The sequence below is a fragment of the Sinohyriopsis cumingii genome, chromosome 2 (assembly GCF_028554795.1).
Source record: "Sinohyriopsis cumingii isolate HCF-2022 chromosome 2, ASM2855479v2, whole genome shotgun sequence".
Classification (NCBI taxonomy): domain Eukaryota; kingdom Metazoa; phylum Mollusca; class Bivalvia; order Unionida; family Unionidae; genus Sinohyriopsis; species Sinohyriopsis cumingii.
Genome location: NC_142962.1, coordinates 148,445,724 through 148,463,083, shown reverse-complemented (window position 1 = coordinate 148,463,083; position 17,360 = coordinate 148,445,724). Strand labels below are relative to the sequence as shown.

The window sequence follows — 17,360 nt, the reverse complement described above, 5'->3', positions numbered from 1 at the left end:
TAACGAATGTTCTGTAAAATTTCCCTACCGTTGGAGGAGATCCCTATAAAGACTGAAAGAGGGGTTTAGATAAAAATACTTATATATATATATATATATATATATATATATATATATATATATATATATATATATATATATATATATCCAGCTCATTATTAAGGTGAATCTTACTTATCATTCAACTCATTCTAGATCTTGAAGATATAAGCTTGTATCCAAATTTGATCAGAGTCGGATCAGAAATATGGCTATCCATATGGTAACAAACGATTTGTGCTGGACGGTCGACGCGATATACCATAAACGCACTTGGCCTACGGCCTGTTGAGCTCGAGCTGTAAACGATAGAACTCACTATGCGCTCTGTACGGAATGTAAAATCACATGCATACGAACTGTCCATAACCCTCAATATACTTACTAACACTTTTCCTCTTCTCGTCCTGGAGCAAGTTTTAAATCACCTGGGTAATTTGTTACCTGTAGGTACCGATGCTATAATATTAGGTCTAAACCTTCTTACAATCAGCAATAACAAAAACGTGTTTCTTTACAGCATGTTTTTAATTCCTCTTCCATCATATATACACTTTAATATTCTGTGAAGAAAGACAACGAGAACGTTTTCAACGGATCTACTGCTGTATTGAATTTGATTGAGCAGAATGATTACTTTATTATGAATACACCCTGCAGACAAATGGTAGATCTATTTTAAGAGTAATTAAGCTCAACAACTCTTTTGTGATTAATTTTGTAATGGTAAATTAACTGAGTTATACCGACTCTTTCCATAAAACATAATTATAAAGCTGAGCGTAATACAATATACAAAATTAACTAGCGACAAAGCAAGAGTAAGTAAACTTGAATCTTGGAATTTCAGCCGATTTACGTTACATGTCTAAATATTTTTCTCAATTCGAAATTTGTTGCTCTTGGTTTATTTACCTGAACTTTGATACAATCTTTGATGTTTCTAAATAGCAATAACTGTTTCGCTTTTACTCAGAATATGAAACTTAAAAAAGTACATCATCTGGTGTATTCATATAATCATGAAGGCATTTCTGAACGCACTTTACAAGTTCCTTAACAACTTAGATAACTTTCAGTATTATATCAAAAGATGAACACAATCAACAATGTATAACAATAACTAGTAAGGTACTGTATTAATAAAGAATAGTATATAAATGCGTAAAGAATAAAAGAGATGAACATGTATAACGTAGTCCCATAAAAGATATTACCGCGTAAAGGGATAATAATAAAAAAATCAGAATCGGTGTGAAACCAAACTGACTAGACCTACATTCTTAAAATAATTTAATTTACAATAATAATCCCTCATAACATATACATACAACAGTAATACTAATAAGATCATGTAGCCTCTACTTTGTATGAATTAATTAATGACCAGGATAAATAAAGAATTATAATGTCTCATATTCTATAAGTTACATGTACTTGACATTGATACATTTAACATACAAAAGAATTATGAAATTATTTAAAGTTAACAATCACAGCTGAATATAACAACACTGGTCTCCAATAGACAGATTGCATAAATGTCAGACTAGAGCTCATCTTTTTGACTCATTTCATGTCAAGGAATAACAATACAGAAAAACGTACAATCAATAAAGGGGAGAAAAGGACTTGTTTAATTTTATTGTTAAAAGATTAACTTTAAAAAGCCGCTTAAGGAAACAACAAAGCTCTTCAGAAAGAGTATCGTGTCGAGGCGAACATTTCTCAAGGAACATGGAGCAGAGATTAATATTTTGCTTTTAAAATGTGATTGTAAGAATGCAAAAAATTATTATAACAAACAATGAAAGCTTTTATTGAGAAACAGCTACTGTATATTCAATATGAAGTAGGTAAAGGAATAATAGTAGAGCACATGTCCTTCGAGTACGGGAATCAGCCGTCGTGTCTTCTTCTAGGGGACGTGTAGATAGAACTACACAGGTATGAAAGAATAACGAACAAGAATAGTTTCAAACATTATTCTGTAAGTTAAGACTAGATGATGACATGTAATATACAAGATATGCAAAAGTAGCCGGCTCGTGTGCAAGTCTTACACAGGTAAAATAGTGTCCGACATACACATGTAAATGTTTTTAGGAACATTAACCTCACTGCAAGATCAAAAGTCATAGATGTAATAAAGTGGAAACACATAGTTGTAATAAAGTGGAAACAATGTCATACAGAAACGATAAACATAACAATAGTAAAAACAGCATCAAATATTTTGAATATATTCCTAAAGGAAACTGCTTTTAAAGCTAATATTAAAAATGGCCTCGGGATGGGATGGGTAGGTGTGTGAAGATCGGCGTTCCAGCAAGTTCTGGAATCTAAACACCCTGATCTTTTCTTGACCAAAGGTAAATTTTCTTGATCACAAGTATCTTGTCAAATACACACACTTTTTTTGTAGAAGAAACAACAACAACATCAACAATAACAAATCAACAAAGGGATTCGTCATATTTTCCCAATAATAAGATACGGAATCGGTGCAGAATCACCGTCATTAAATAAATTCAGAAGTTAGTCCAAACATTTTGCATTAAAGCAAGCTTGAAATCAACAGCACTACCCACTAACATAACACGGCCCATTTCCCCGGGCTCGTTCATTTTAAAATGTTTCCGGTTGAGGACACAAAACTCCCCTACTTTTCCCTTACTTCTGATTAAAATTTCAATTGCCTCTTATTTAACCCAAAATTCATTTACTTCTCCCTAACTTTCCTGAGAATTGAACATTTGCTGACTTTCTTTGACCCCTGGGAACCATTGCAAGGTCCAAATACATTCAATGAAACATCAGGGGTGCTTCCAAAGATATCATAGCAAATTTATGAAGATACTGTTCTAAAATGTTTGGAAGGAACGCAATAGCGCCATGTGGAGACGATGTGGCAACATTAAGTTTCACCCAGGTATTTCCTAGTTGTACAGGCCATTTCACATCAATATCAACACTAATCTATGCAAAGATCTTTGAAGCAGAAACAATTCACAAATTATGCATGATGGAGGATATTTGAAATGTTAAGTTCTTTCCAGATATGAAAATTGTCTTCCGTTATGCTGTAGGCTAATATTATTAATAAAATGAGACAAAATCAACCTATTTTAAATGGACACCACTCCCCGTTTCTTATCTGCATGATCTTGTGAGCTTAACAGTTGGATCCTACCCATTTCTATTGGTGATACAATATTAACATTTGGCAAATTTCTGCATCCAATTTCTTTCCGTCTTTGTGATTTTCAAACAGCCGTATGGTCCAAATTTAATGAACATCAGCTTTCAAACATTCAAGTATCCTTAGATTTACGCATTTTAGTTTCCCCATATGCAATTTTGTTTACTTTATGAAACTACTGAACCTCCAGGCCGAGTTGTCTAAAGCGCTCGTTTTTACCGATCGCTGCCATTTCACCGCCATCTGCGTTGGTTCGAGTCTCGGACTCGGCTAATGTGGGTAAGTGAGAAAGCTTACCTGTAGCTTCCTATGGGTCACTGGTTCTTACCGAGTTTTCCCGGGTTCTTCTTTGACCAGTTATACTGGCTGCCAAATATAGCCTCCCATGTACTGAAAAATGGCGTTAAACCCACAACAACTGACTCGCCGACTGTTTGCATTTTGTATGGGCATGATTCCATCACATAAGATCGCCTAACTTTGAAACAAGTAAACGCTATCAGTTTCTGCACCAACTTTAATTAGATCGACCTTTTGTAAATATGGCAAAACCCAAATGTAAATATGTTACGTCATATGAACTATTTTCTAAAACGGTCATACTTTTAATAACACTTTAGTTTCGAAAGAAATGGTTGTAGTTGAATTTGGTTATCATATGGTTCAAATAAAGGTGTTCCTAATTGATATAGATAGTAATTAGCTTAGTCCTTTGATCAACATTTTACAAACAATAAGCAAAGCATCAGTATAGTCAACACAGTAAATAATAATAATAACAATAATAATAATAATAAATCGCAATGTGACTATAAAAAACGTAACATTTGGTCGATTAAAGTTAGTATATACAAGAATTATTTTCCATTATTCTTCCACAATTGATCGAACTCTTTGTAAAACGACCAAGACCGTATACTGTCTGAAAACCGTTGACTCAAGTTTGGATTATCACAGCAGTGTTGTTGACGTCGATAATACAGAAAATGATACCATTTCGAATAAGTATAGATAATACAATGAAAGCACCTTGCAATAGGAAAAAAATATTAATCGTGCCGAAAATTCAGTAGTATAATGCTGACAAAGATCTCATATCTGGTATTGTTTATTTACCTCCTAATATTTCAAAACTTTTTCAATTTGAAATGTTTCATGCAGAAATCAAATCCACGTATTAATCACAAGGCAATGTGTTTCTATTACGAGACATGAATGTCCGACATCCATTGAGAATGACTTGATAGAGGTTGATACATTTCTGCCTGATTATCTGGATTTTGATAATATCATTACAGATTATTTGAACAAAGTTTTTCACTGGATTCAAAACAGTTATCACAGAAGCGTGAAAGTTAAGACAATGTTTGAATAAGCGGGGACGAAAACTCCATGACATTTGTAGATGTAATTATCTTTTAATATTGAATGGAATGTGTGGTAAAGATAGAAATGTAGGTAAATTAATGTTTCGTAATGTATCTCTGATTGACCATGATATTTTGAGAGTGGAAGCTCTAACACTTATCAGCGATATCAAAATTATCCGGGCCTTGACGCACTTTTTAGTGACGGCCATTTTTAACTGACCCTTTTTATTTCTGTTAACGGTGTTGTAAGACTTAATCCAGGACAGACACCTAACAGATTTATAAAACACTATCACACCTAACAGATTTATAAAACAATATCATGAGGAGAAATAATGTTGAGTTAAAATAGATCATAGCAATTTGAGTGAATTATTATCATGTATCAAAGCAAAATAATTCTAATTTTTAAAACGGTGTCCAATGGGAATAATATTTAATAAAAGTTCCTAAAAAAAGAGTGTACTTATCTATATTGAAATTTAGGACGTCATACCATAAATTACCCGATGAAACTGGTTGAAGGCATAAAATTTCATATGACAAAAGAAAATGTACCAAAATGTCTGAATAATGTCTTGGGTGATCGCTTCCATTTCTTCTTTCAATATGAATTCTTTAGAGAGGCTAGACTGAATTTGACATACGTCCGAATACTTTAAAATATGAACATTAAGTGACAAATAAGGATTAAATACTATTGACAAATGCAAGCGTATTTGTTGGCAAAATTATGAACAAATTAAAAGCTGAACATAGGTCTGGATAGTTGAAGATATTGATTTCACTTTCCAACCTTTTGCGACTCGTATATTAAGTGAAATGCATCTAAAACTTTATCATTTAAGTCATTGGCAGTGTATTTTTTTAGACACGAATTACACTTGTAATGTTTAGACAAGCGCTCTCTCTCTCTCTCTCTCTCTCTCTCTGCGTTTTCTTTCTACTCTGTCGTATTTATATTACGCCATGATGGCCTCCTGTATAGCATAACCTTGAACATGACCCACATGCCATGTAGACATGATCTGAATACGATTTCTAAAATAAAGTTTTGTTCTGTTTTTTTTTTTTTTTTTTTCTTCTGTAACTGAATCATGCGTATAAATTTGCCTAACACTAATACAGTAAATGCCGGAGATGTCATTCATAACACGGAAGGTCATTACTTTCAATAACAGCAATCATAGTCATTAACCAAGTGAGCAATGGTCTGTCGGAACATATACAGTCTATAGAATACCCGATCTACTCGGGATACAAATATCCACTCAAAGGCAAGCGTTAATAAACCGTTTACTATGATAAACTAGAGAATTGTTTTGAGTCTTCTTACATTTCGAATCGTTATGTTAGTATTCGCTTATTTGTCTTGTCACATCGGTAACCCTTAACATTATGTCTGATAAAATAATTTCATAAAAATATTGCATAAGCGGTTAGTCTCCATTTAATAATGCAGTTTGTTTAAAAAAATATAATGGTTCTTTCTTTAGGAACACTTTATGCGTGGACGTGCAAAGGCAGTGCCTAACTGACTGATATCTTATCTAATTATGGTGACAATGCCAAGTAAATGGAATAATGGGTCATTGATTGACCTAAATCAATCTCATAACTTTAAGTCGTGGGAAAATAATGTGTCTAGCACGTCCTTGATATTTCTGTAACCCATGCAACGGTAAAGTATATATGTGTTGGGAAATGGGTTGGGGTAAGCTGAATTTTAATTATACGATACCTACCTGCTATTACTGCGTTTCTATAACGTTTTCTCGCGCTAGTCCAGAGTCCAAGGAGATTATTCCCTCCTCAAACTATTACTTGAACGTCTAGAAAAAAATATGTTCCCGTCTTTTTTCACTTGGACCGGTCAGCACTGCAAAATTAAGACGAGGCTTTCACCCACCAACCCCATCCAGATTTAAACAAAATAATAGCAATAACATAATACATGCTATTACTGAGTTGCCAATTTTGTCAGCTCGCTGAAGGATTATGGCTTATAATAAAACAAACTAAACATGCTATTGCTGCTGTCAGTAGAATGCTCTACCGCAGACTGTGGGAAGGGCTGATAACTTGTAGGACTAATCCAAATGGGTCCAAAAGCATGAATGTCCTGACTCTAGTCTCACACTTATTGAAGGTAAAACATAGAGAGGGTGGAGTGATACAGCCGTACGTGGCTTTCATGATATCAACCAATGAAGAATTACGAAAACAGACTCAAGTGCAGAAATAGCCCTGGCCACATGAAAGAGTGAATTCAGTTCTCTCGACAGCCCAAACAATTCACCTCGAGATGATGGCTCCTGATAAATCCGAGGTATCTCTGAAGGAGAGTCAAAGATTGTTACATTAAGTTCTGACTTGGCAGAGGAAATGATACTGATCATGCACAGCAGCTACGCATGGGACTGGGGATTTCAGTAGGATCATGAGCTACAGAACGTAATACCCAGAAACTGAGGCTGGGACAGATATTGAACACTAGTTACCATTGCACAGTGAACAACCCTTTCCCACCAAGCTGTGAATTTCAACCTTTCCTGTCAACGGTAGGGAGAGAAGAAAAGTTGTTTCAAGGGTTAGGCTAGATAACAACCAGAGAACACAAAAGAGATCCCATCTCGGCATTAAAAAGCGAGATTGCTCTTTCGAGTTCAAAGTGCTTGATCAGTTCTGAAAAATGTGGGTCTTACCTTATAGTGGAGTCAATAGAGAACTTAAGAGTACTGGAGTGGACTGCTCTATAGTCCCAAATGATGGATACTAAAATGAAAAAGCAGAAAATCAGCAACTAAATGGAAGCAGTCAGGATCCATGCATTTCCTAGTGTTCCAATTACAGAAAGTTCTTCACTTGGTGTCGTAAGCTTTGGAAGTCTGCCTTCTAGCCCGAGCAATGTATTTGGCAACCTTGCTCTAAATCTAAAGTCTTCATGAATACCTCATTTGATATGGCCAGGCATAAATCTGAGGCGTCGGTGTAAAGGAAGTAGTGCGGTTCCGGTGCGTGAATTGAAACAAGTGTCACAAACCTGTCCTGATTTTTCCACCAACTCCGATAGTAATGAAATTTGGATCTCAAGGACAGCCGATAATTTTCTTGAAGCAAGAACTGTTTATGATGCATATAAAGTCTTATTAGGGAAACTAAGTCCGCTTTTGATTTAAGATTCCTCGGGGAAAGAAGTAGTGGTATGTAGACAACGAAATGTTCTCGTGCACTTTTGCTTTGAGAGACATTATATGGGAGATTCTGTCGAGCAGAAACGTAACTGTCCCTTGACGGATGATCAGATTCGACTACTGGTGATTAGACTTTGACGAGTCAGTGTCTTCCAATAAAGAGACAGATCCTACAGAAAGGCACGGCCGAGGACGTTGCGTATTAACCAGTCGCCGAAGTACTGGAAAATGGGGATCAATAAAGACCTTAAGGATTTACGAAAGGAAAAGCACGAAATTGAAAGATCTTAAGAACCACAAAATCGAAGGAATTTGCTGTAGACTAGGAAGATGATGTAAAGATATGCATACTGGCGATCTAAGGATCCATACTTCGTCTGGGAGGTCCTAACAATCCTTTGAAAAAAAAAACATAATTTGGTACCTAATAAAAAGTTGATAAGAGCGGGACTTGGAGAAATGGATGCGACTAATAGAGACGACTGAAGCGCTCGCTAAACTTACTCTTCTGTCCTTTCAGCAGACTGAAAGAGGTAACCGAGGTACTGCTATATGGCAACTAGTGTACTAGCCTCCAGTTCCAAAGCCTTGGGGACTTGACGAGGAGACGGTTCTAGGTCCACGCAGAAACGTCCGCATGGGAAGCACCCGAGTCCAAGATGGGGACTTATGGTCAAACGGGTGAATTGGCTCTATTACTAAAGCTGAAGCCATAGGCCGAAGAGTAGAAGAGGGGACAGATCATCCTTTCTGTCTGATTGCCTATGGGCCTCGAAGTTAGCTCCTTCACCATCGCTGAGTGAACATAACGTCCGCCTATGCTGTGCACCGAAGGTCCTGTCTAAACTTGCAAGGACCATAGCGTCTGCAAATCCGGAGTATTTTGGACACATATCTTTGCAGAAGAAGACAGCCTTGTCAAAGTTTCACACTTCCTCCTCCTGCATCACCTGACCTGTAGGTTTCGGCGAAGATGGAGCCCACAAGAGTGGAGAATAGCGCGATATCATTAGTTTTTCTGGGAACTCATTTTTGTAACAAACTAAACTTGATAGTACAAAATTGTTAGTACATAGTCTGTGTTTGCTTGTTCTCGGGGACAGACAATATTATTTCGTTTCATCTCCTTTCTTGGAGAAGGGGTTCCTGTTGAGACTTTGTCGTCCCGTCTCTTCGTGTGTGTATGTGTGTGGGGTGGGGCTAACTCATTGTATGTCCTTCTTCGAAGGAAGAGATTGACCCTTTTCCTTTTAACGAAGAAAGAGGTGAGAGGCGGTCCGCCTCTTCCCTCACGAGACTGGAGGAGGCTGGGTTGATCTATGGCAGGGGTGGGCAAACTACGGCCCGCCAAGGGCTTTCATGCGGCCCGCCAAGGGTTTTCATGCGGCCTAGGAACAAGTCATCATTCGCACTGACTCTGTTTATGTTACTCTGTTTATCAAATAAATGTGCTTCTTTTGAAGTTGAAGTTTAAGTTTTCAAATATTAACAACATATTAACAACTGAAAATTAATTAGATGTTGTTTATAAAAACCTTTTGTTTTTGCTATTTCAAATATTAATTATTTTACTTAATAAATTATGCGGCCCGCGACAAGGTGTAAATTTGTGTATGCGGCACTTGCACTGGAAAGTTTGCCCACCTCTGATCTATGGCGTGTCCGCTCCACCGATACATGGTACCCAAGGGAAAGACATCAGTGGTGTCATGGTAGGAAAAGGAGACATGGCCGACTCACCACCGGGTGGTTGGTGTCCCCAGTCAACTTTAGGGTTGAACGAGGAAATCGGGAAAGAACGGTGTCTATTCCCTTATAAGGCTCATAAAAAATCTGAGCCCGTTTCTCGTTGAAACTGAAAGGAACTCTAGAAAGGAGGCCCCGTACAAAATCGATCTCTTTCCCCAGGCCAGTGGTCAAAACCGTTTGCCCGGTCTGAAGACTGATGTCCAGTGCTTCGTGACCAGTTACCAGGGACTAAAAACGCGAGAATGGTACCAATCACCATACCCGGTGTGCGGCAATAGGTGTTAAATGCCCAGTGACATAAACTCGACGACTGTTATTAAGTGATTATTTCTAGTGATTAGTGTCAGACCTTGGATGATTGCCACTTAGCACATTATCCACTTATCAGTGCCCCGGTGACCAGTGACAGGTGACGCACTCTCGGTGAATGTTCTTTGCATCGAGAAGGCGGGATAAGGTACTGGATACTAGTGACTTACTTCTATCTTCAAGTGCCGAGGATATCTCCTTAGTGGGTGCCGAAAACTTTCTTCCATGTATCAGTGTTCTTTCCTATGAGAAGGTGGGCGATTTCCATATCTCGGAAGGAGCCATAGACCCTTCACTTACATGACCTTGTGATTTTCCTAAATCGTAAAGTTCAGTCGACCTATCCAGGTATCTTGATAACTAACAGGGTCTTACAGTTACGAAGAGGGGAACGCAGGTCTTTCTTCTTGGCTCTATAGTTACTACAACTGTTCGCAAATCCCATACCTTGTCAGGCAAAGGCAACAAATATGACAACCAACCGTGCGTATACACGCAGTACACAGCATACTGATTGTGTGTTCCATACTGTCCTTTGTTGTTGTTGTTGTTGTTGTTGTGGGGTTTAACGCCATTTTTCAGCACGATAGGCTATACATGGCGGCCAGTATTAATGGTGGAGGAAGAACCCGGAAAACCCCGGAAAGAACCACCGACCCACGAGAAGCTACTGGCAGGCTTTCTCACATGCCCACATTGGCTGAATCTTAGACTCGAACCGCCGCAGACAGAGGTGAGATGGCAGTGATCCGTAACGAAGAGCGCTTTAGACCACTCGGCCACTCGGGGCCCCCATACTGTCCTTTAATAACCGCATTGATTCACACCTTGATCATACAATATGCTGGAAGGAAATACAAGAAAAAAGTATTAAACATGAAGAAAAACTTGATAGGTAATACTTACCCTAACACCGGTTACTAATAGAGGTATAATAAAAAAAAAATAACGAAGGATTGGCGCTTCACGAATTAGGTATTTAAAACCTTCAAACTGAACAAAAAAGGCACATAAATACTCAAAAATTATTCAAGGACTGGGGAAAGCATAACAAACATAACACAAAAATGAATACGACTTTCAGAAGAAATGACAAAAGATAAACCTAGATGATGGAAACTTTGAGCGCCAAATAAGATACTGTAGTCTGAATATACCTCCCCTTTTGTTTGTATCGATTGCAATAATGTAAATTTTTAATGTGATAAAAAGTGCACATAACCTAGTCAATTGATTCATTAATTTATAATGTCTAACCTGATAAAATAGGGCTGCCCTAACAGTGGCTTCTCTGCGTCTTTTATGCTTAACGGGCTTTCCATACTAACACGACGCCATACTATGTACACTATGGGCGAGTCTCTTTTACTCCTGCAAGAATGACGTAGTTGATCAACTTCGGTAACAGTGGCATAATTCCGTAAATTATCATAATATTAAGATTTTAGAGTTATAGCCCTTTGCACACATGAACATAGAAATTACACCTCTTGTTAAATCCACGTGAAAGGCAAATTTGTAGTCGTCATTATTTCCTTTGCTTGATTTGACATTGTAAATATCGGAAGCAAACTACATAGCATTTTCCTTCTATGTACCTACATGTGTAGTTGAGCTTTCACCCCTTCGCTGAAATTGGATTTGTCCAAGAACTGGAAATGACTGGCGACCATGGTCAGATTTTACACTGAAAACTTCCGTTTAGAATGAAACGGGCTTAGCCACCCCCGCCCCCAACGGGGGTATAATCAGGTATGAAATTATTAATCAAAACATTAACAAAGTTCTGTGCATCTTTAATTTCATTTGTGCTATTCGTTTTTTTTAAATCGGGAGTGCGGTACAAAAAAACTGGAAGGTATATTACGATTAGAAAATTGCAATGAAAAAAGGACGACGTTCCGATTATTGGAAGTTGACTCGCTTATCAGGCTGGCTTTAGATGAGGGAGGGGGTTTAAAATTTTTAAAATTTATTTTAGATCTTTAATTATTAATTGGAGGATGGGATATTCTCATTTTAATCTGGACTAGCGCCAGGAAAATATATAGCAATACAATAATAGTCATGTATTACAGTTATTAAAGTCTATACTGCCGTTAAACCAATTTCCTGAGAAAGTGCATCCTTAAAGCGGCAAAACGCGACTACATTGGTAGCATTGGATTCCTATCTTATCAATTTCCGAATACACCTGCATTTCAATGTACTTTTTCATGGCTTTACTATACTCGAGTCGTGTTGGTCTCCGATTATTAATTTTCTGCAATTTTGCCGGTCTTCAAATATTCTAGTTTACAAAGTTTTTCCTGTGTCTTAATGAAATCGTCTTGATTTTTGCTTGTTTTCGTATAATATTGAAAGTTTCATCGCTGAATTGTCTTCAAGACCAAATTTTCCACAGCAACAGTCTAACCTGGTTAGCAAAGCAAAATGGTTGTACCGGAGTAAGAAAATTGTATATTTACGTTGATACTAATTGTACTCGAGTATCTTCCTGCAAAGTAAAGAATCTGCATTGAAGAAATAATTTAAACAAAAGTGTGACAAAATTCGTGAGAGAAACTATGAACAGTGTTGTTGTGGCAATTCGACTGTACAGTTTTAGATTAAAGAAACGTGATAAATACATTATTTCCACGTGACATATTAACTTGCAGTTTTTCAATGTATATTCAACTTGAGTTAAAATATCAACGACTCTACACGGTGACAACAGTAAAACGCAGAAACATGCCTTAACAGTTTCATGTACTAGTAATATTAATAATCTGATGACGAAGCAATATATATATATATATATATATATATATATATATATATATATATATATATATATATATATATATATATATATATATATATAATGGCGCTCAACTTCACAATGGACTCGTATTTTAGTATGCAACTCACATATTTTTCCTATTTATTGACCCAGGAGCAGTATTCTTCGCTAGCCAAAGGTCGTCGATCCATTCATTCTACATCGAACACTGGCATGTGCACCTAGTGGAAACGTGTGTTTTAACAACTGCCATCTTAAGGATGAAATTATTTCTGCACCCTGCACCAATCGTCACTAAGCGCCTCCGCTATCTGGCGATTTACTGTCCAATTTTGAATATTATCTCTGCTGTATGTTAACAGTAACAAGATAGTTCCGAACACTTGGCCCAATCATTTTGTTTATTTTGCGTCATCATTTGTCAAGCTCAGTTTAATATACGTTTTGATTGTGGTTTTAAAAAAAAATCATAAACCTTGTTTCTACGTGTTTATGAGAAACGTAAAGTAACACATGATTATTGCAATATTTCAGTTGTCAAATCTTCAGTTTCGAAGGTGCGTAGTTTTGCACATTTTTCATGTTCTTCATTTTATGATGTAAGTAAATCTTTCATGTAGTCTTCAGTCTCATAATGCATAACTATAAGTGATCGTTTGTTGTTGTTGTTGTTGTTGTTTTTGTTTAACAAAAAGAAGCACCGGAACTTATGAAGTTTGATTAGCAATGCCCTTGAGAAGGGAAATCAGTCGACCAATCAGAGGCCTCGTTATACCTGATGGGCATTCACTACGGCGATTTCCATTAAATCCTGATGCACTAACTTAAAAGAAAGGTTGAAGACACTTGGACATGAGACAGGTGTCGTTATCTACGGAGACCGCCATGAATTCCCAAAAATTTTCCTTGAGAATATTTAAGGCGCAGTATAACTGGATCAGTTTCTTTCAGCTGTATCCATTCAGACTGAAAACGGTAGATAATGCTGCTGTTTGTTACAAATGCCTACGGTCGATATGGAACGAAATGTTTTCTTTTAAATATTCCCAAGTATGCGGCATCTGATTGTAAAGATGCATTTTCCACTCTAGGAAGTGAGACTTCATTAAACAGAAAATGTCAGTTATAAAGATTGTTTTTTTACAATTAAATAATCTGAAGAACATTAATTTAGGTATCCGCTGGCCACTCTCGAAATATACATAAAAGAAAACTGTTGTTAATTTCGAGTTCCTCAATTCCATACTATAAAAAGGATCCAGTTGGTGTCCAGTTTCCGTTCAAAACCCGGATATGTCAAGCTATTGAGTACCAAAATACATACATCTTGATAAAATGTATACAAAGGAAAAAATATTTAGTTTCTCTAAATAATTCAAAAAAGCGGAACTAGTAGCAGCGACAAATTGTCAATGACTAAATTGAAGAAATCTACTAATACATGACGATAAATGTTACATTGAAAGAAATCACATTTGCCTGGTACGATGTCTGTTCAGCTCCGATTAATACATACTGGACGATGGTAATGTGATCATCGGCATGATCCAGGCTGGACGGCAATGCACGAATTTCCAAACAATATATTATTTAAAGGGCATAAAATATTACAGCATGGATTTCACTATTCTTACTTCGGCTGAGCAATAACGACCTTTCCGCTGATTAAAATCACCCACTGTATTCACACTAGACTTACTATCTTTACCAATATGAATCAACTTGGTTGACGTAAGGTAAGGCAATCGATTCACCAAGTCACTAAAGACAATTTTTAAAATTAAAAACTATTAATTATTAACTGGGTGTGGATGATGCAGTTAGGTATACTATGGGTCCAGAATATGATAATTTACATTTTATCTAAAGCAAACGGAAATGAGACCAGTTCTGAGACTCTAAGAACAGTCGCGAATAAAATAATGATGTTGGTATTAGGTCTCCATGCAAAAACTGATTTGCTCCATTGATACACCATGTAAATGTCAAGGAGTGTCTTTGTACAAATGAATTTAGAGTTTCCGAGGTTTTTTTAAGAACTGGGGAAGAATTTACTTCGGTCTCGTCAAATTGTCAAAGTAGTTATATGTGAACAGATAAAAGGATTTGCCTAAGTAATCCTGTGTGGAGATCTATACGGACAGGTAGAGGATTTGTCAAAGTAATTCTCTGTGTACATGTAGAGGATTTGTCAAAGTAATTCTCTGCGGACAGGTAGAGGATCTGTCATAGTAATTCTGTGTGGACGGGTAGAGGATTTGTCAAAGTAATTCTATGTAGAGTTCTATGCCTACATGTAGAGAATTTGTCAAAGTAATTGTATGTGGACAGGTAGAGGATTTGTCAAAGTAATTCTGTGTGGAGTTCTATGCGGACAGGCAAAGGATCTTTCATAGTAATTCTATGTGGACAGAGGATTTGTCAAAAAAAATCTATGTAGAGTTCTATACCTACAGGTAGAGAATCTGTCAAAGTAATTCTATATGGACAGAGGATTTGTTCAAAAAATTCTATGTAGAGTTCTATACCTACAGGTTGAGAATTTGTCAAAGTAATTCTGTGTGAATTGGTTGAGGATTTGTCAAAGTAATTCTGCGTGGATTGGTAGAGGATTTGTCAAAGTAATTCTGTGTGGACAGGTAGAGGATTTTTCTCATTTTAGGAAGACTTCCATGAATTCTGAAGGTATTTGTGAGAGCAGTTTTTAAATATTCACAATTTCTCACCTTTATTGCTGCATGTTGATGTGTGAAGGTTTGTAGAATTACTGCTGGATCTGAAATGGATGAAACTCTGAATGTTTTGAGCAAATAGTGACAATGCATTGCTGCTAATTACTTATAAACATGTCAAATTGTACTCTAATGTTCACTTTTATGTTAACTGCTCTTCCAAATTCCCACTGATATCCGGTCAATCATGTTTCCGCCGTTGGTTCAAACAGTGACGATAAACTCGGGGTTTACAAAGGAGAAGCCGGAGAACTCGGTTTGGTCTAGGTTCATTATGAAAAGCTTGTCGGTCGGGGTCAGCTTGGGTGCCTCGCTCGTGAATTCACGATCAAAATTACTGACGTCTTTCCGGGATTTCTGAAATCGACCAAAAATTGCATAAATTATGCGAAGTAAAATGACCGTTTTTTTTTTTTTTTTTAAGATGAAAGAATCGTTTGTACATTTGACCATATTTGGAGTCGTTTCTAGGCAATTAGTCCAGGTAACTTGTTTTTATTTTTTAAATATTTTTTAATTGTCTTTCTTTAGTAGTGGTATTTTCATTTGCAAAGAATAACTTGAATATCTCCAACAATCCCCCAACCCAAAAACAAAAACCTCAAATGCCACGCTTACTCGATAGCGTATATATTCCATTACAATCTGATTTCTTACTGAAAACAGAAATCTTAATGACTAACACAAGATTTTAAATTCTGTGGGTTTTTTATTATTATTTTTTCTTTTTTTTGTGATTTGGTAAGAGTCCTTGGAAGGCACTGACCCCCTACTGGTCAAAAGAATTTCTACGAGTTCAAGAAGAGTTCATTTCTTCATTTTATTTGCTGAATATTCCTGAGCGATAAAATTTTCAACTTAACCAGTGTTGCAGATATTCAATGGATGTAAGAAGCCAGTGCGGTAGGCATACAATGGATGTAAGATTGGTACCATTTTCATTTAGGACACATTGTACACCATTCAAAAGTTTCTTGTGAAACCCCCATATTGATATGACCATCCATTCATAAGAATTAGTAATAAGATTTTCAATATATTCATTGTTTCATCGATAGTTGAGGCCAGATTGACACAATTTTCATCGAAGTTCAATCAGATATCATAGTTAGTCTTCTGGTGAAAACACCATGTCGATATGACTTTCCATTTAGGAGGAGTAAAGATAACACGATTATCCAGATGACTCCTGTGACAGCCATATTAGACATAAAAATCAGCCCATTTTCATTTTGGACCAAACATGCGTCATGGAAAGTGTCTGAGTGTTGATATGGCCATCAATTCAGGAGGAGTAGCGATAACAAGAATGTCCAGATAGTGATAACAGAATGTCCAGACAGCTGCAATGGCGGCCACACTGGACGTCCGAAAAGCTGCGTTTTCATTTTGGACCAAACATGCGTCATGGAAAGTGGCATGGCCATCAATTCAGGAGGAGTAACGATAACAAGAATGTCCAGATAGCGATAACAAGATAACTGCAATGGCGGCCACACTGGACGTCCGAAAAGCTGCATTTTCATTCAGGATCAAATAGACTTCGGGATCAATGTGTTATCAAGTTTGAAAGCAATCCTCAAAGCTGTTTAGATGAAGTAGCGATAACAAAGGTGTGGTAATGGAAGGATGGACGATGGATGTCTGACGACGGAAAACATGCCATCCCAAACATTCCTCCGTTCTACGGCACTGAGAGCAAAAAAAGCAGAAGAAAATGTCGAATTTAAAAATTTGAAAATGTACATGACTTACAATGACGACTCCAAACAAGTAAAAGCAACATGTGCTTGTATAATGATTCAAACCTAGTTGGCGATTATACTGATCAACTGTGCGCTAGACTTTATGTTATGCAATTGTCGATGGACAGTGCCTCTTGTTACCGAGGGTGTTGTACCACAAACTCTAAACGAAAATTTATGACTAGCTCTACAAAGCATCATAACCATCAATGTAAGTAAAATCAATAAGTTATTT

General features: G+C 36.8%; 1 protein-coding gene across 1 annotated transcript in view; it reads right to left on the bottom strand.

The window, feature by feature from the left end:
* Positions 1–548: 548 nt before the first annotated feature.
* The window catches only part of LOC149806048 (calcium-dependent protein kinase C-like), a 278,539-nt gene continuing 261,727 nt past the window's right edge, over positions 549–17,360 (bottom strand). Inside the window, exon 16 of the mRNA XM_089950915.1 lies at positions 549–15,737. Within this exon, the coding sequence (XP_089807041.1) occupies positions 15,585–15,737 (153 nt within the window). The 3' untranslated portion in view covers positions 549–15,584. The remainder of the gene's footprint in view (positions 15,738–17,360) is intronic.